Here is a 20187-nt window from a genome sequence, read left to right as displayed (position 1 = left end):
AATCAAGAGTTGTCTTTTCTAGATACACAACATCAATCAGAAAGTATTGCGCAACAGAGTGCTTTGCTGTGGATACATCAAGCTATAATGTAAGTGAAAGTGCAAAGTTCACAGGGCTGTAAAAAAAAAAAGAAATCACCCAGTGACAGTCAGGTCATTAACAAAAGGGCTTGCCAAATAAAAGCAGCGTTGGAAGTTATGGAAGTGCTCCTGGCTGTGAGTTTCCTGTGTGGAGCTGAGGCTGTGGATATAGGTTTCGCAAGGGGTGGGATACGCTATGCAGCAACAGGTAAAAACATATGCAACTCACACACCCGATGAAGCTAGATGAGGTTTCACCTGCCCTCAACCACAATGAGAGGAGTGAGAAACTTGTCTTATATTTCAGATAATGCTAGTACCTATTGTTGGAAGCCCCAACTGCTCCACAAAGGAAATGTGCTATTCAATACTCTAACCCAAGATCAAACAGCTGATGTAAAAACAAGTTTTTATTAACAATTAACTGTTGTCTCTTGAAATGAGTTGTGTTACTTTGAAAGTAGAACATTACCGACATAAACCCCTTGCTGCTAGTTCTCACTACGGCCAATCAATTAGACCTGATATAGTCCTGCATATCCCTTCAACAGTGTATATGGTGCATTGGAACCTCTTCACTTGTTCTCTGGTCCAGGATCAGTTCTCCTCCTTGCCACAGTCTCCCTCAGATGAGCTCACTGACAAATTTCGCCCACATTTCTGGGGTTCTGCCTGAGAATTCCCAGCAGAATTCCTGTTCCCATCCCATTCCCACTCCGCACGCCTGTGCAGAACCGATTTGTATAATTCCCTGGCTTCTTCCAGAGGGCTGGTGCGAGGTGAGAGCTTGGGAAAATGGTCTTCTGGAGGCAAAGCGCAGCAGAGCAAATGATTTTGACCCCTACACACACAAAGCCCGGCAACTGTGAGCTTAAGCTAAGAGAGAACTCAAGAGAGATAAAAACCTAAATAAAAAAACAACACAGAGTGTAAGCCAAAAGAGAGCTCATAGAAAACTGAAACAAAATAGTTGTGCAGCAGGTAGTGTGATCTTGTTGGAGACAGACAGACACTGCAAGCAATCAAAGGCATGATCAAAGGTGCCAATCTGCAGCGTGTGTCTACTGGCTAGACTACTAAAGCCAAGCTCATTAAGGTGTTACACCTGGGTGAATCTCCAGACATTCTTTGAATTCTCATCAAACAGTGGATCTGTAATTGTCAGCAGCATTCTTTTCAACAGTTTCTGTTTTCTGTTTTAAAAAAAAAAAATTATTAGAAGTTTGACATTATATTTGGTTCATTTGGATCTTTTAACTGAAACATTGGAATAGAAAGCGCTACAAATTGTGACAAAAATAATAACTTAAGATGCCCCCTATTCTCCAAACAAGATGGTATATTCCATGAATTGTGGTCGTTGGAACAACCGAGAGCCGAAAGCTACATGTTTTATTATACATGGAATAATATTATTTTCCACCTTTACTGTGAGCCCAGCGCAGAGCATGGCCACAGCAGCCAAAGTCAACAAGCTGTGTCCTTGGTGTAGCCACACGAGAACGACCCTCTGGGTAGAGTTGCCAGTTCCGCTTCCAAACACACACATTCCTTCCAAACAAGAACGTGCCCAATACTCTAATTCTCCCTCTGTGGCGGTGGTGGCGAAAGGGATTGAAGCCCAGGAAAAAAAAGTGTGCGTGTGTGTGTCCACATGTGTGTGTGTGAGACTGCCAGTAGACACACAGGCTGCAGAGTTGCCCAGAGCCAGCCAACAACATTGGGGTTTGGATGTGCCACATTATGACTGGTTAGCTCTTCTACCCCACATCTAACAGGGTGCGGTACAGACTTACCTGACTCTGCCTTCTTTCCCCTGGTAGGCTACGCTACACTACTGTAATGTTACTCTATGCAAACAAAACAGCAGGGAAGCGATATTAGCTGTCATGTCTTGTTGAATGATCTAATTGAAATCACAGCACCAATTTCCCCACAGCCACAGTCTGTCTTCCTTTTACTGCACGTTTCAACACAGCACTGAGGCACTGAATCGCTGTGGAACTTAACAGTATTTTGATTTGGTCTTGGATGGTGTGTGTGCATGCGTGAGTGCATGCCTGCATGCATGTATGTGTATGGTGAGTGTGGGCTACAGATGAAGCCTTAGTGTGATAATGACTAAAGCTTTAGGCTCGCCCTACCTCTCAGACAATACACCAGAGCACATCAGGAATTCCTTCACTAACGCAGCAGGACACATTCGGACTGTGTCGCCATGGTAACCACAGCAGCTTGTCCATGGCAGCAGTCTGTGGGCCCCAGTAGGTTCCTGTAAGAGGGCGATATGGCTGTGTCCTGCTCAAAAAACTGATGTCACTGTTCTAAACTCAGAATAATGGACCTCTGGTGAGAGGGGACACATCACATATGTCACACACACACTATAAATGCATCGCATAACCCTACTGCTTGCGAAGAGACAGCTTGCTCTGTCATTGACGAAGTCCCAGTGGGCACCGATGATAACAATTTATAACTTTTGGCCCAGCACTGTTATGACTCAACACATGTGATACACAGAGATGAATTTATCCAATAAAAGATGGTTTCACAAACCAGCTAGGATTCAATTGTGACATATGACACAGTTGACACGATATTAAACATCTGTCTTTTGAGTTCCTTGAAAAAGAGGTTTACAATGTCGCTGTATTGAGAAAACATTCTCCAAACATCTACTGGGATTTAAGACTGCACGAGCTCTTTCATTTGCCTTTTGGTTTTATGTGTGTGTGTGTGTGTGTGTGTGTGTGTGTGTGTGTGTGTGTGTGTGTGTGTGTGTGTGTGTGTGTGTGTGTGTGTGTGTGTGTGTGTGTGTGTGTGTGTGTGTGTGTGTGTGTGTGTGTGTGAATGATTGAGTAAGTGTCTGGCTGGGGAAACCTACATCTACAGAGGGAAGCAGTGAGCAGCATTGCGCCACATAGAGTCATCCTGCTATTCTCTTTCTCCACTCCAGAGAATGTTAACAGCCCTTCCAATCAAACAGCGCAGTATGTCTGATAACAACAAATAAGGGGTTCTTGCTCCCCAACAGTCCTGACTTACTACAGGATTATAGGTAATTTAGTACCATGACCTCTGTAGCTCAGTTGGTAGAGCATGGCACTTGTAATGCCAGGATAGTGGGTTTGATTCCTGGGACCCATACTAAAAATGCATGCATGACTGTATGTCACTCTGGATAAAAACTTCTGCTAACTGGCAAATTATATATATATTATGTTACAAACCAAAACAGACGCTCTCTCACTAATGGCCTACAGTACTTCTCACCACAGAACAAAAGGCACCCTTGAAACAGTACAAAAGTTCCCTGCAGTACAGAACTCCTGGTTAAATTAACTAAAGAGATAATCAAGACCTTTGAAATATCAAACTAGCTATCATCACCACAAAAGAGCAACCCACTGGGCACACACTGGTTGAATCAACGTAAACTTAACGTTGTCTTCTGTGCCCAATGGGAAGACTCATGACATGTCTGATGGAACTCCAGTTGTCAATGTCCCACACAAATCCAGTTGTTTATGAAGGAACATAGAAAAGCAAATGGAACATTGCGCAGTAGGAATTAGTGAGGACCTGGGGGAGGTCAAAACCATTTAAGATGATGAATGATAGCTATCTTTTAAAAACAAGTCCTGTAAAAACTCTGGAGAGGTTCCTGGTAAACTGTATGACATGACATCACACAGAGCTTTCTATGTCTCTCGTACATCTTTCAAACCAATACGTTTTTCATCTACTTTTCTTTATATATGTACTGTATTGCCAGCGACAAACCCTATACTTTTATTTCCACTAACCGACCTAGTCATGATTGAGGTAAAGGTCAGGCACTGACGTTGGGCGATTAGGCCTGGCTCACAGTCTGCGTTCCAATTCAACCCAAAGGTTTTTGATGGAGTTGAGGACAGGGCTCTGTGCAGGCCAGTCAAGTTCTTCCACACCGATCTCGACAAACCATTTCTGTATGGACCTCGCTTTGTGCACGGGGGCATTGTCATGCTGAAACAGGAAAGGGCCTTACCCAAACTGTTGACACAAAGTTGGAAGAACAGAATCGTCAAGAATGTCATTGCATGCTGTAATGTTAAAATGTCCCTTCACTGGAACTAAGGGGCCGAAGCCGAACCATGAAAAACAGCCTCAGACCATCATTCCTCCTCTACCAAACTTTACAGATGGCCCTATGCATTGGGGCAGGTAGCGCTCTCCTGGCATCCGCCAAACCCAGAGCCGTCCATCTGACTGCCAGATTGTGAAGCGTGATTCATCACTCCAGAGAACGCGTTACCACGGACCCAGATTCCAATAGTGGTGAGCTTTACACCATTCCAACTGACGCTTGGCAGTGCACATGGTGATCTTAGGCTTGTCTGTGTCTGCTCGGCCATGGAAACCCATTTCATGAAGCTCCCAACGAACAGTTCTTGTGCTGACTTTGCCTCCAGAGAAAGTTTGGAACTCACCACTTAGCTCCTAGACATTTCCACTTCCAAATAACAACACTTCCAGTTGACCGGGGCACCTCTATTAGGGCAGAAATTTGATGAACCGACTTGTTGGGAAGGTGGCATCCTATGACGGTGCCATGTTAAAAGTCACTGAGCTCTTTAGTAAGGCCATTCTACTGCCAATATTTTCATTCAGTCCAGCTTTCCTTGAGGAAGCCCCCAACTGGTGTTATGGTAATTGTATTGTGTAGCAGCATTGTTAACTTCAGTTCACCCTACTTCTCCAGCCATCATTGTTTCCACCAAACAGTTTATATCGCAACAAACTCTTGTGCTATACTACCCAGAGCTTACCTTCACAGGTTTAATGAAAAGTCAACAGAGTAGCTACCTCTTCCTCCAGAGAGAGAATGAGATGCACAGCCAGGGCTGAACTGCTCTCTCTCTTGCTCCCTTGCTCCCTTGCTCTCTCTATCTCTCTCTCGTGCAGTAGAGTTCAGGACAGTACAGTAAAGTAGAGTATTGCTCAGTACAGCACAGTACTTTATTGTACTCAACTCTAGTGTGCTCTACTGTGTATTGTACTGAATTCTACTCCACTCTATTCTACTGTACAGTACAAGATAGTACTGAACTATACACTACTTGTTTTTACTGTACTGAACTATACTGTACTTTTCTTTTCAATACTGTACTCTACTGTGCTCTACTGTACTGTACTGTACTGTGCTGTCCAAACTTGTGAAACATAGACATCTATGATTGGTTTTTCTGAAAGATGATTTTTCTGGAAGATGTGTTCTAAGACCCCCTTTTCATCTGTTTGACCAGAAATCAAAGCTCTTGCTTATTCTTCATTTCTAGGATGGAAAATTGTATATATATATATTTTTTTACATTTGCCTTAATAATTAAAAAAATAAAATTAGAAACAGCTTTCATTTGATACCCAATTTGACATGCTCATATGAACTTTACATGTTGGTGGTCAAAGTACTATCAAAGTACTGTACAAACATAGACAAAAGCACACATGAAAACACACAAGCTCACATGCATGCATTGCACACAGCCACACACACACCCACATCTGCATTAACCTCCTTTTTATTTGCACTGACTCTATGCACACTCACTGGACTCTGCATATTGACGCCACACACACACACACACACACACACACACACACACACACACACACACACACACACACACACACACACACACACACACACACACACACACACACACACACACACACACACACACACACACACAGTACTCTGCTGCTACTCTGTTTATTATCTATCCTGATTGCCAAGTCACTTTTACCCCTACCTACATGTACATAATATTACCTCAATTACCTCGTACCCCCAGCACATCGACTCAGTACCGGTACTCCTTGTATAGTATCGTTATTGTTGTTTTATTCTGTTACTAATCCCATGAAAATGTTTAGAAAATGTTTCTGATTTGATTTGACGTATAAGCATACAACCGACACAAAGATACTATACCTGTGCATAGTGTGTGGAGTTCAAAATATACAAAACAGTCAAACTTACAATAAGTACACATTAAATATGCATGTTACTGTTTCAGTCCCATAGTAAAAAAAAAGATTCACAGAAAGTACAAAAGGAAATCCCCCCAAACCAAAACACATACACACACAGTTAACACACACTATTTAAAGGCTCATTTTGCCATACCTTTCTCAGCTGGAGGAGCCCTGTAGAAGTGCTCTTGCACTGGTTTTTCATTTTGTGAAATCTGACACTGGATGAGGCAGCATTCACTCGCATGATTTCCTTTAGATCAAAATGTAATTTATCCCCTTTCTCCTTCGGTTTTACACCCCTACCCCTGCCTCCGAGCTGCTCTCTCACTTAACATAGCCCCTTGCCTCTTCTTCCAAGCAGCCAAAGAGCTTCTCCAAGTTTCTCCACAAACTTGTTTGAAAAATGACTAGGCAGTCCCTCCCCTTTCAGCCTAAATGTTTTCAGTTATTCTCTCTCAAACACTCACTCAGACTATCTTCTCTTTCAATGATGTTGCTTCTCTCTCTCTCAAACTTTCCCACCCCTCCTCTCATGGCCCCCCCCTCCCTCTCAATAGTACCTCCCTCCCTCCCTATAGTACCTCCCTCCCTCCTCCTCTCCATTTCCATCATCAGCTCAACCCATACCCCCAACCCCCCCACCGCTGAACTAATCTGCAGCTGGCTGGGAGAATGAAGCCCTAGTTTCCAGGGAAACGGAGTGTCCTGCTCAAAAGAGGAATGGAGCAGGAAGGGGCAAAACTGAGAATAACTGAAAACATAAATAAGGGCCTCCTCCGGGAGCCAATTAAAAGCTCTGAAGGGCCTCTCTTCCTCTCTTTGAGGGGACAGTGGGGGCCTGGCTTTCCTGCCCTCCAATGTCTTTATCTCTTATAGTAGCTTTTATTTACTGACCAGTGACCAGTCCACAAACCACCCAATAGAACCACAGCAGCAACATGTGTTTAATGCAATATGTTTTGGTAGCGACAAATGGCCTGTTGTTCCTCTGCACTAACATGGGATGGCAATGTTTTGGTTGATTTCCAGGAATTCAGTAATTGCAGGTGAATTAATGGTTTTAAAGATAGTTTATAGTTACCTCACTAGATGACTGACACATGAGACTCCCACTGTCTCAGAAAAAAAAGAGTGACAGATTCAGTGAAAATATAAGTTAGATGTGAGTCTGACATTTTGATGACAATTAAGGCTAATAAAGGCATAGGAGTGTATTTTTATTGTATCAGTAAAACATAACTACTTGTTTGGTTCAGCAGAGGCTCCCGATAATGGCTGGAATGGAGTCAATGGAATGAAATCAAACACATCAAAGACATGGTTTCCATGTGGTTGGTACCCTTCCATCCTCCCCTCAGCAGCCTCCACTGGTGTGGTTATAGTCTCTCTGGGCTCTCACTGAGAGAGTTCAATGAGTTGAACTAAACTACCTTACCCTTTCCTAGGCTACCCTTCACAAATATCAGTGACTCCAACATGGCATAGAACCACAGCAACAAACTCTGTGACCTTCAGGGCCAATGTCTGACCTCTCCCTTTGAAGTGCAGGAGAGATTTGAAAAGCCTGCATTTCCCCATCAATGGCTGAGGGGACAGGATGGTGGCAATAACATCTGTTTGGCATTTCTCCTAACGTTTGTGTGGATAGATCCCCATTTCCTTGTCCTCTCTACTCAACAGCTGGGATGTGGAGGCCCTCTGTCCAGAGAGACGCACCATGACTAGGAATGATACTATCAGTTTTTGATAGATGAAGCCCTATCGATGACAACATGCTCAATTAAATAATTGATCTAATGATAATGCAAACACTTGGACAGCTATTCTAAGCACTGAAACCATTGTCTGTATCTCACCTTCTCCTCTGTCTCCCTCTTTTGGACAACCCAACATCTGCACAGTGAATGTGTGAATTCCTGCACAAAACATATGTATTTGATGAAAAGTTTTTTTTAAACGTAAAAACCTAAGTGTAATATATTGAAATAACTTGATCATGTTGGGGGCATATTACCTCACGAGGAGTTTTCCCCAACCCATTACATTATTATATGGATGTGGCTGTTTTTTATTAGGTGCCTATAGCTTTAAGACTTCGGCATCTGGGGTGTAATCATTACGCAAAACAGTTGCAAACGTGAAACGAAAACGAGCGTTTCTATTGACAGATTCGGCTAGGACCCGCCCTGTTTGATGAACCTATCCAATAGAAACGCTAGTTACTGTTGCACAATACAACTTTTGCAACTATTTGGATAAATGATTACACCTCTGTAAAGTGACGTAGACACCCGGAAGTTACCCGTTGTTTTGCAATTATGTTTTCAATGAAAATATATGCTAGTTGAGGTTGATATCTTCTATTGAATGATTTGATAATATATTAGCTAGGGTTGAGCCTGCTGCATGTTGACTGAAGAAAGGACACGACGGTTTAAATGGTCACGTACTCATTTTGAGGTAATATGTGTTTACATGGCAATAGACTAGTCATATTACTCATAGCTAGCTAACGTAGCTAAGCAAGCCTCTGTATCACAGTTCAGCTATATAGCCTAGGCTTAATGACTGTAGCCCCTTAAATTAATGTCAAAATATACCTTGCAGTCCTTTGATACTAGCTAGTTGAACTTACTTGGAATTCTTCTTGATTTGCAGTGGGACATGTTTTCAAAGAGGACATAGGTGGGCTATGTCTGTCCTCAGCTATAACGCATCTGTGGAATTGTGAGCAAGCAGTTCGAAAGGGCAATGATTGGAAGCCAATTATCAATATCTGTCAGCAATTGAAGCTGTCATGTGGATAACTTCCAAACAGTAATAGCTATGTTTAGTCACTATTGTGAAAACTTGTGGACAATGTTTTATCTATAATTTTAGATTTTTTCAAATCTACTTTTTAAATTACGTGTTAGTGATATTATCATCATAGTTATGGCTGCATTGAGTGCCAGAAGCTTCCTCTTAAACCTAAGGTACACCGTCCATAGAGTTGGAAGTTCTGTAAGAGTCCGACTCATACCTAGCACTAAAACATGTCTTGTCAAAAGAGGCCAGATTTTAACCCAGATGCCAAAAGTCACCCTTCTGTGCTGGGGAGCAGTGAATGCCACATCCTGTATGGCAAGATGCCAAGAGGCCTCCTTGGCAGCCCAGACTACAGACAGGAAGTCTGTAGCCAAAGTCCAGGTGCACAAGCTGGTGTTCTTCTTGCGCCTCAGCCTGCGCGCCCTGGTGTTACTCCTGAAGTTCGGTCCGCTCCTGTTGCTCTATCCTCTGACTGTCATCTCCTCTTACTGGGCCTCTCGCTGGCTGGATGCCCTGCTGTGGGTCACTGAGACCTCTGGTCCTACCTTCATTAAGCTGGGCCAGTGGGCCAGCACACGCAGGGACATCTTCTCCCAGGATTTCTGCGAATGTTTTTCCAGGCTGCACGTGCGTGTGCATCCCCACTGCTGGGCCCACACCAAGCAGTGTCTGCGCCGAGCATTCGGGGAGGGCTGGAGGAGGCTGTTTGTGTTTGAGGGCAGGGAGCCTGTGGGGTCAGGATGCGTGGCTCAGGTGTACCGGGGATGGGCCAGGGTAGACAGCGTGGAGGACACAGCCTTCCAGGCCCTGGTGGAGGAGATGGAGAGAGAGGATATGCTGGAGGCCTGGGAGATCCTGGGACTAAAGGGTGTCCTGGGAACTTTTAGGGGGCTGTGGAAGGGGAAAGAGGATGAGGAGGACGAGGGCCATCATGAAACCAAGGAGAGGAGCTACACAGACGCCCCTAATGGGGACGGTACAGAGAAAGAGCATCTGATTCCTGTAGCTATTAAGGTGGGTATCAGTCAACATGAGGGAAAGTATGAATGGAAATCTACGCAGTGCATTCGGAAGTATTCAGACTAGAAGTCGACCGATTAATCGGAATGGCCAATTAATTAGGGCCAATTTCAAGTTTTCATAACAATCGGAAATCTGTATTTTTGGGCGCCGTGTGGAGTCTTCAATATTCCCAGGTAAGAAATTTAGGTCGTAGTTATTATAGGAATTATAGGATTTCTCTCTATACCATTTGTATTTCATTAACCTTTGACTATTGGATGTTCTTCTAGGCACTTTAGTATTGCCAGTGTAACAGTATAGCTTCCATCCCTCTCCTCGCCGCTACCTGGGCTCGAACCAGGAACACATCGACAACAACCACACTCGAAGCAGCGTTACCCATGTAGAGCAAGGGGAACAACCACTCCAAGTCTCAGAGGGAGTGATGTTTGAAACGCTATTAGCGCGCACCCCGCTAACGAGCTAGCCATTTCACATCGGTTACAACAGCCTAATCTCGGGAGTTGATGGGATTGAAGTCATAAACAGCGCAATGCTTTATGCACAGCGAAACGTATGAAAGTGCTGTTTGAATGAATGCTTACGAGCCTGCTGGTGCCTACCACTGCTCAGTCAAACTGCTCTATCAAATCATAGACTTAATTATAACATAATAAAACACAGAAATACGAGCCGTAGGTCATTAATATGGTTCGAATCCGGAAACTATCATCTCGAAAACAAGACCTTTATTCTCTCAATAAAAAATAATGAACCGTTCCGTATTTTATCTAACGGGTGGCATCCATAAGTCTAAATATTGCTGTTACATTGCACAACCTTCAATGTTATGTCATAATTACGTAAAATTCTGGCAAATGAGGTGGCCCAAACTGTTGCATATACACTGAGAAGTGACACAATTTCACCTGATTAATATTGCCTGCTAACCTGGATTTCTTTTAGCTAAATATGCAGGTTTAGAAATATATACTTCATATATACTTCTGTGTATTGATTTTAAGAAAGGCATTGATGTTTATGGTTAGGTACACGTTGGAGCAACGATACGCACTGCATCGATTATATGCAACGCAGGACACGCTAGATAAACTAGTAATATCATCAACCATGTGTAGTCAACTAGTGATTACGATTGATTGATTTTTATAAGATAAGTTTAATGCTAGCTAGCAACTTACCTTGGCTTCTACTGCATTCGCGTAACAGGCAGGCTCCTCATGGAGTGCAATGTAATCAGGTGGTTAGAGCGTTGGACTAGTTAACTGTAAGGTTGCAATACTGAATCCCCCGAGCTGACAAGGTAAAAATCTGTCGTTGTACCCCTGAACAAGGCAGTTAACCCACCGTTCCTAGGCCGTCATTGAAATTAAGAATGTGTTCTTAACTGCCTAGTTAAATAAGGGTGTAAAAAAAAAGATGGCCAAATTGGTGTCCAAAAATACAGATTTCCGATTGTTATGAAAACTTGAAATTGGCCCTAATTAATCGGCCATTAAGATTAATCGGTCGACCTCTAATACAGTTGAAGTCGGATGTTTACAGCCAAGTACATTAAATCAGTTTTTCACAATTCCTGACATTTAATCCTTGTAAAAATTCCCTTCAGTCAGTTAGGATCACCACTTTATTTTAAGAATGTGAAATGTAGGAATAATAGTAGAGAATAATATATTTCAGCTTTTGTTTCTTTCATCACATTCCCAGTGGGTCAGAAGTTTACATACACTCAATTAGTATTTGGTAGCATTGCTTTAAATTGTTTAACTTTAACTTTAACTCCACAAGCTTCCCACAATAAGTTGGGTGAGTTTTGGCACATTCCTCCTGGCAGAGCTGGTGTAACTGAGTCAGGTTTGTGGGCCTCCTTGCTCGCACACACTTTTTCAGTTCTGCCCACAAATTTTCTATAGGATTGATGTCAGGGCTTGGTGATGGCCACTCCAATACCTTGACTTTGTTGTCCTTTAGCCATTTTGCAACAACTTTGGAAGTTTGCTTGGGGTCATTGTCCATTTGGAAGATTCCATTTGCGACCAAGCTTTAACTTCCTGACTGATGTCTTGAGATGTTGCTTCAATGTATCCACATAATCTTCCTGCCTCATGATGCCATCTATTTTGTGAAGTGCATCAGTCCCTCCTGCAGCAAAGCACCCCCATAACATGATGCTGCCACCCCGTGTTTTATGGTTGGAATGTTGTTCTTCGGCTTACAAGCCTCCCCCTTTTTCCTCCAAACATAATGATGGTCATTATGGCCAAACAGTTCTTTTTTTGTTTCATCAGACCAGAGGACATTTCTCCAAAAAGTACGAGTTTGTCCCCATGTGCAGTTGCAAACCGTAGTCTGGCTCTTTTAATGGCGGTTTTGGAGCAGTGGCTTCTTACTTGCTGAGCGACCTTTCAGGTTATGTCGAAATATGACTAGTTTTACTGTGGATATAGATACTTTTGTACCTGTTTCCTCCAGCATCTTCACAAGGTCCTTTGCTGTTGTTCTGGAATTGATTTGCACTAAAGTACATTCATCTCTAGGAGACAGAACGCGTCTCCTTCTTGAGCGGTATGACGGCTGCGTGGTCCCATGGTGTTTATACTTGCGTACTATTGTTTGTACAGATGAACGTGGTACCTTCAGGCATTTGGAAATTGCTCCCAAGGATGAACCAGACTTGTGGAGTTCTTGGCTGACTTCTTTTGATTTTCCCATGATGTCAAGCAATTGCTTTCATGGAGGACTGGCTTGACTTCAGGATGACCACACAATTTATTTTCATCATGAGCAAAAGCTATTGGTTTTCCACCTAAAGCTGCAAATGGTTAATTGAACAGGGAAAAAACAACACTTGATTCACAGGGAATACATTACATAGGATGAAAAAGCAATATTCCAAGTTGCAGCTCCATATTACTTGTCAGATATAGAGAACTGATACTGTATGGCTTTTGACCATTTTATTGGATTCCTCACGTCTTACTCAGGTAGGAAAAATGTTGGTTCAAATCAGATTTTGGGGACTATATTTGAATATTATGTGAATCCAAATAATTTTAAAGGGTCAATTTGGATGCAATCAATTAGCTTAATTGAACAAAATAATGTTTCAGGAATGCTAATCTTATCTGTTTCTAACTACAGAAACAATTTCGGCACAATCTGAGATTGGGGGGGTGTTTTTGAATTGACATGGAAGGACTCTAGTGCCAGCGGTGTGAAGGGCCAGTTTACTACCCATAACCTAGGCTCTAGAGGGGAAGGGGAGCCTACTGCAGGAGTTTGAAAGTTTGAGTTTGTGTCCCTGAGAGAGGGTGTGCTAAAAGTCACAGGCAGGGAATTCGTTAAATGTTTTGAGGTGCCAATAACTGCACATCTGTACTCAAATGGACTTATTATATATGGGACATGATTTTGTTAGGAAACAACATGCAATAAATGCCCTCCTCTTTCTTCATCTCCTCCTCTTCTCTCTGTCCAGGTGCTTCATCCAGGGATCAGGAGACAGGTAGAGATTGACATGCTACTGATGAGGGCAGGCAGCTGGCTCATCAACTGTCTGCCTGGATTCAAATGGCTCAGCCTGCCTGAGATAGTGGAGGAGTTTGAAGTGCTCATGACCAAACAGGTAGACAACTCCAGTACACACACACTTTGAGTGCCAATTGAATAGCTGTAGGTTTGAACTATTTCAAGTGCAGTTTTTAGGGATTGAATATCCTGTTTTTATTGCAGATTGACCTGCGGTTTGAAGCCAATAACATCGAAAAATTCCGGGAGAATTTCAAGGATGTTGATTTTGTCAAGTTCCCAACTCCTCTTCGACCATTTGTCACCAGGTCAATTTTAGTGGAAACCTTTGAGGTGAGTTGAGACGGCACCTTCACCACAATGACAAATATGAATAGAAGAAAGTAATGAAAAAACACCAGTAAAAAAATCTATGGGAGAGGTCGAATAATAGTGATGCGCAGTTCAAACAATTCGTTCTTTTTGAACAACTATTTTTACTGAGTCGAGTCACGTTTTGGCCTGCTTGCCACAATGAGTCCTTACAGCAGGATTAATACATGCTCCTCCGGCTCAGCGACTCCAGGCGACGTGCTCTGACCAACAACTGTCTATCATATGTGCACGTAGAAAAATAGATCATGCTGCAGGCATCATAGAGAATGAAGACATGCTTAACAACTGATTGTTGATCACATGGTGCTAGAATGAATGCAATTGATTGATTATGGATTGTTATGATGGACACAGCGTTGTAGAACCAAAACATACACAGTCTCTGCTCAACGAACTTGAACTCGAGGACTAATTGTTTGGGGGGCTGCTGCAGTTCGCCAAGCAATATTGTGCTTATCACCCTCACGACAGTCAAGCAAATGCATTCCGTCATGAGTCATTCACACTCTAGTCAAGTTCGACATTATTTCAAAGGAACCTATAAATAATTTTATTTGTATGTCTAGCAGGCACAAATGCCAGTTGTTTAAAGCACACTTCTACAAGTCTCAGTCACAAATGTCAGCTCCAATATGCCCCCTATGGTGAACGAGTATTCTGTGTTAAGTTTTCAGTTCATCGTTTACCAGTAGTGGGTCCTGCTTGCTCTGGGCATTACTGAATCAAATGAATGATATTAGTCGAAAGAGACAACTTAACCATCGCTATTGAATAAGTAACCTGTTTACTGTTTCAGGAGAGTGAGCCCATCTCCAACTACCTGAGACCGGAGGTCCCTCTAAAGGTGAAACAGAGAATTGCCAGGATGGGAGTGGAGACACTTCTCAAGATGGTGAGGGCCTAAGCATGTCCCTCATTCTGACATTTGCAACTGGAAATACATATTTGAAACCCTTCATATACCTTCTTCTTTCTTAACATTGAATCAAGCTTACCAGCTCCGTATCCACCTATGTGTGTTTGTATAGGTGTTTGTGGATAACTTTGTGCATGCGGACCTGCACCCGGGTAACATCCTGGTCCAATGTAGCGGGGGTGGAGGGAACAACGACCCCCAGGAAAGGGTCACCTTGACGGACCTGTGCGACACAGTGGTGGTGAGCATGAGGCCGGCCCCGGCCCCTCTGCAGCTGGTGCTTCTGGATGCTGGAATCGTGGCACAGCTCAACGACAGAGACCGTAGGAACTTCAGAGCCGTGTTCACCGCCGTGGTGCTACGACAGGTGAGAGAGACGCACGCACCACACAAACATGAATTTAGAACTTGCCCTAGAAGCTCCAGAGTAGGCCAAAGAGGGTTTATGAGGCTTCTCACTTGCCTTGAACATTGGGATGGGGTATCCAATGGTGTCATGAGCTTCTAACATCCATAGATGTTATGTTTAGGGGGAACAGGTGGCAGAGCTGATCCTGAACCATGCCAGGACCAATGAGTGCCAGGACGTGCCACGGTTCAAGAAGGAGATGGCAGAGCTGGTGGACCATGCCCTCAGCAACACTCTCTCACTGGGGAAGGTCCAAGTAACTGATTTGCTATCCAGAGTCTTTGGATTGCTCATCACCCACAAGGTAAATAAAACCAGTCCTGGAGTGAGAGAGTCTAGTTTCAAAACCACCAACCTTTTCTGTAATATCAATAGTCATGGCTAGACATCTCACATTGACTTAATTTACTGAATATACAGTATATGAGTCTATTACCAAGACTGCTCTTGACCTTGTGGTTTGTTTGCCCCTCAGGTGAAGTTGGAGAGTAACTTTGCGTCCATTGTGTTTGCCATCATGGTGCTGGAGGGGCTGGGGAGGTCTCTGGACCCGAACCTGGACATACTGGAGCTGGCCAAGCCTCTGCTGCTCAAGAACGCTGCCTCCCTCCTCTGACCCCTCTCACCCGCATACCACCACATCTGAGCGCCACAGAAATAGGCAGTGTTTGAGAGCATCACCGACTGAGCAGGCTGACATACAGTGGGGCAAAAAAAGTATTTAGTCAGCCACCAATTGTGCAAGTTCTCCCACTTAAAAAGATGAGGCCTGTAATTTTCATCATAGGTACACTTCAACTATGACAGACAAAATGAAATTTGTTTTCTCCAGAAAATCACATTGTAGGATTTTTAATGAATTTATTTGCAAATTATGGTGGAAAATAAGTATTTGGTTAATAACAAAAGTTTATTTCAATACTTAGTTATATACCCTTTGTTGACAATGACAGTGGTCAAACGTAAGTCTTCACAAGATTTTCACACACTGTTGCTGGTATTTTGGCCCATTCCTCCATGCAGATCTCCTCTAGAGCAGTGATGTTTTGGGGCTGTTTTTTGCCCCAATGTATCTCCAAATCATGTGTATGATGTAAGGTGATTTGTTGGTCAGTCAGCAGAATTGATGCTCTCAAACACAGCCATGGATATCTCATATTTTAGGGCCCAGAGTTTCTTGGTCACATGGTCTGTAAAAAATCTTGGCCCTCTGCATGTTACATTAGTGACTGACTGAATATACCTTGTAGTGTGTACTTTTTACCTGTGAAATGTGAATAATTGCTTGATTTAAAGTATCCAAAAATCTCAAACTACCCTGGTAAACGGTTCCTTACCTTACATGCTAGTCAGATTAACTGTCATCATTTATACTTAAATGCCCATGTGATTTCTGTGTTAAAAAAAGAGAATGTTGTGCTTACACTATTTGTCAGCACTACAGACTATTTTTCCATTGAATAAAATAGAAGTGAGTTAACATATCTGAATTAGTGACAATCCTTAGTATATCGTTTTATACCATTCTAGAAATCTCAGGGTATTGTTAGGACAAGGTAATGTGTTTAGAATCATGACTGATGGCTAGGCAAAATCTTCCTTTTAGTGTGTATTAGAATATACCAATGTGTGTCAAGTCAACTGACCTCCCCATTCTGTATGATAACACTACATTGCCATTTTTAAGTCTTTTTACACTCGCTAGTGAAATATATTTTATATGGTTAGATCATTAAATAATGTATCAAAAACTTTGCCTTTCTCTCTTTTCATTGTGTCTTGATAACTACTTTTAAAATTAGTTAGAGCAGTTTTTACTAAATACTAGTAATATCCTAAACTGTCAAAGACCACAAGCCAGAGGACTCCATTAATTTACAATTTTATTAAATCTGTCAATGAAAAACACAGACAAGAGACACAATTCTGTCAGGAAGAACAGTCAGCATGGCTGAAAGAGTGCGATCAGGAGCTTTTGGTGACAAAAAAAAAAATCCTAATTGAAAAAAATGTTCTTCACTGTCACAAGTCCAAACAGAGCAGCGTTGTCCATAGAGTAGGGGAGGAAGAGGTAACAACTGAGTAGAAAATAACTAATCATAATAATAGTGACAGTAATAATAATTACAAAATAAATTAAAAACATCTCTAAACAAACCAACACAATCACCTCAATAGGACGAGAATCGGTCACTGTCACAACAGAGAAATTTGCTTCTTTATTTTTTATTTTTTTTTACATTAAATGAAATAGTTTAAAAAATATCTCCCCTTTACATACTTATTTTAATTTTATTGCGAAAAATAGGCAACTGGACTCTTAATTGTGATGAGCGTGAGAGAGCAGTGGAGTGGAACGTTTGGAGCTGAGAGATGCTGCACTGCATCAATGCAGTACCCTCATCAGCCACAAAGTGGCGCAGTTTCACATTCCACTTAGTGGCCTCCAGAGTGGTTTAGCCTCTCGCCACTGTCTGCTATGGGGGTGCAGGCCAGTGTCCGTGACAGCCTCTTTTAGGAATGATGCGTGCATTTGTTTCAAATCTGTCGGTCGATCGTCTCTCCGGAGCCGGATCTTAGAGTTATGTACAAAGGTAATTCCCGTGTGGCTCAGTTGGTAGAGCATGGTGCTTGCAACGCCAGGGTTGTGGGTTTGATTCCCACAGGGGACCAGTACAAAAAAGTAAAATGTATGCACTCACAACTGTAAGTCGCTCTGGATAAGAGCGTCTGCTAAATGACAAAGGTAAATCCCTGAACGACATCCTACAAAGACAAGTGCAACCTCCATTTGACGAACCCCTTCTGGAGAAGCTCAGGATCCAAGATGGAGAGTTTCGTCTGTAGGTAATAAGGGGGATAATCAGATATGGTAAAGCTGCCACGCCACAGGGACTCAAGGATTGTTCTTGTTTTTGGGATACAGAGGAAGAGAGGAATGGTGTGACTGGATCAGGAATGTCAAAAGTTAAAGGGAGGAACGATTTGAAAAAGTGAAGATGAGGAACTTCGCTCTCCTCACACGAGGCACCAAAAATGTTAGCGCAAGTGGCACCTTCACCTTCAAAATAAAAGACAGGAGAAGAAAACAAAAACATAGATAAAAAACAAATGAACCAATGAAACGCACAACTAAGTAACACCTGTCCATCATCATCATCCCGTCCTGTCAATCAATCAGCCTCTCCATGCATTTCACTCTTACAGAAGAAGCAGTCCGGTTCATTGATCATCAGTCTTTTAGGATCTTTGTTTGTTCCGTGCCCTGTTTGTCTGTCTGTGTGGCAGCGTTTCAGTTCTGGAGACCCCTGGTGGGCTGGCTGCCCTCCGTGTCTCTGCAGTGGCCCGGGACTGGCATGCAGCTCAGTGTTGGTGGCTGGGTAGGGAGGGGGCTGTACGGGGGAGGGGGTGGGGGCTGTAAACAGTTCAGTGACACTGTTTCAGTCCTGGGCATGGAGGGGGGAGCAGGGGCCTGAGGTACCCCTACAGAGAGGGGGAGTGGGGCAGGGGCTGGAGGGAGATGAGAGGAGAGGAGAGGAAGAGTAGGGTAAAAGGGCAACTCCTAATCTGGAAGTGTTGTTGCTTCTCCTTTGTAGGAGAGGGACATTCACACACACCTACAGACTGGGCAGTGTAGACACACACTAATAACAAACACTCACATATATACACAAGCACACATATACACACTTCTGCCTCAGCAGGTTTGAGCTGTGCTGCTGTAGGTCAGGCAGATGGAGCAATCACACAGTCAGCATTCTGACAGAGGTTCTTATTGACTTCTAATGGGAAACCCATTATGCTCCGGATAAGACAGGAGAAGACTGGACAGGAGAAAACTGGCAGAGATATTGCAGAGAACCCATTCATATGGGTGGCTTAGTCTCTGTTTCGACTGAATTGGTATTTCTAAGTAGGAGACATTGTCCCGACCATGACTGCTCATGTTGTGTAGGGACCTCTGTCCTGCCTGTTTAGAACTGTGGGAGTTTGACTCCATCCAACTCCCTTCCTGGGGCCCTCTATTCTTTCTGTGAGGGGTTGTATGGGACCTATGGGGAGGACAGCAGAGGGAGCAGCCTCTCTCTGTCTGGTCTTTGACAGCTTTGTGGTTTCTACTGAGGCTCTGTGGGCATCTGTGTTGTATGTGTGTATGCCTATGTGTATGTGTGTGGCGTGCTCAGGACAAGGCAGGGAGGGCCCGGGAAACGGGAACCCCGTGTACCCCCCCACACCCCCCCTCATCCCTCCCTCTCTCTCCAGCCTCGAGTGCCTGGCTTTGAGCAGGTTGTGGAGGCTGCCACTAGTGGGGGGGGCTGGTGTCGCTACGAGTTGAGCCAGGGGTGGCTGAGGCAGTCCCCGGCTGACGCCCTCTTCTCTGGGACCATCTCCAGCATGGGCAGCAGGAAGTGGGTGAAGTGGCCGGCGTCCTCTGGTGCCCAGCCGTACTTCTCCACCAACACATCAAACAGAGACCAGGGCTTCAACTTGGTGATGTGCCTCAGTTCACCTACAGTGGGAAGTAGAGAGAGAGGGATGGAGGGAGGGAGTGAGAGAAAGACCGAGAGAGAGACAGAAATGAAGAGTAATAAGTTACAGTGCGATGCTATTTAAAGATTTACAATGAGAAAGAGAGTGAGAGTGCAGTACAAAGAGAGAGAATAATAAAGACAGTAGACAGTAGAACTCAGGCCGCATCTCAATACTCCGTAGTGGCATCCTTTCTATGTGTCTTTGCTTTCATCAACACTGAATGGGTGGAAGCAAGGCTTCCCCATATTGCTTTCACTGACCTTATTATTTATAATTATTTACAGCGTAGATGAAGGAAAGGAAATAATATTCTGACTATTGAGAGACAGCCCAAGAAAGGCAAATCAAGAGCCTGGAGCAGTGTCTTACTGGGAGTCAGTCAGAACACATGAACACCATAGAGAGATAAAAGGAGTGAATTAAGACATAATTTAGAGCCGACAAGACCTTTGAGGGAGAGAGAGCAACAATCCGAATATTAGAGCCCCAC

General features: G+C 43.4%; 3 protein-coding genes and 1 non-coding gene across 7 annotated transcripts in view; 2 read left to right on the top strand and 2 right to left on the bottom strand.

The window, feature by feature from the left end:
* Positions 1-6585, bottom strand: part of si:dkey-82f1.1 (DENN domain-containing protein 2A) — a 58792-nt gene extending 52207 nt beyond the window's left edge. Inside the window, exon 1 of the mRNA XM_052480559.1 lies at positions 6257-6585. The gene's annotated coding sequence lies outside the window, so the exon portion shown is untranslated. The remainder of the gene's footprint in view (positions 1-6256) is intronic.
* Positions 6586-8415: 1830 nt separating this feature from the next.
* On the top strand, positions 8416-16648 carry adck2 (aarF domain containing kinase 2). Its single transcript, XM_035737685.2, has 8 exons — positions 8416-8565; positions 8764-9927; positions 13415-13561; positions 13669-13797; positions 14636-14731; positions 14868-15122; positions 15286-15468; positions 15640-16648. The coding sequence occupies exons 2-8, from the start codon at positions 9040-9042 to the stop codon at positions 15778-15780; spliced, it is 1839 nt and encodes a 612-aa protein (XP_035593578.1). The 5' UTR covers positions 8416-8565; positions 8764-9039; the 3' UTR covers positions 15781-16648.
* Positions 16649-17030: 382 nt separating this feature from the next.
* LOC118359256 (SRSF protein kinase 2) overlaps positions 17031-20187 on the bottom strand; it is a 109989-nt gene continuing 106832 nt past the window's right edge. For all 4 annotated transcript variants that reach the window (XM_035737680.2, XM_035737679.2, XM_035737682.2 and 1 more), the window contains one exon: positions 17031-19674. In XM_035737680.2, the coding sequence (XP_035593573.1) occupies positions 19490-19674 (185 nt within the window). In that variant the 3' untranslated portion in view covers positions 17031-19489. The remainder of the gene's footprint in view (positions 19675-20187) is intronic.
* On the top strand, positions 17768-17837 carry trnaa-ugc (transfer RNA alanine (anticodon UGC)). The gene has a single exon. It is a non-coding gene; the product is annotated as a tRNA-Ala (tRNA).

The sequence above is a fragment of the Oncorhynchus keta genome, chromosome 26 (assembly GCF_023373465.1).
Source record: "Oncorhynchus keta strain PuntledgeMale-10-30-2019 chromosome 26, Oket_V2, whole genome shotgun sequence".
NCBI classification, from domain to species: Eukaryota; Metazoa; Chordata; class Actinopteri; order Salmoniformes; family Salmonidae; genus Oncorhynchus; species Oncorhynchus keta.
This window is presented reverse-complemented; position numbering and strand designations above follow the sequence as displayed.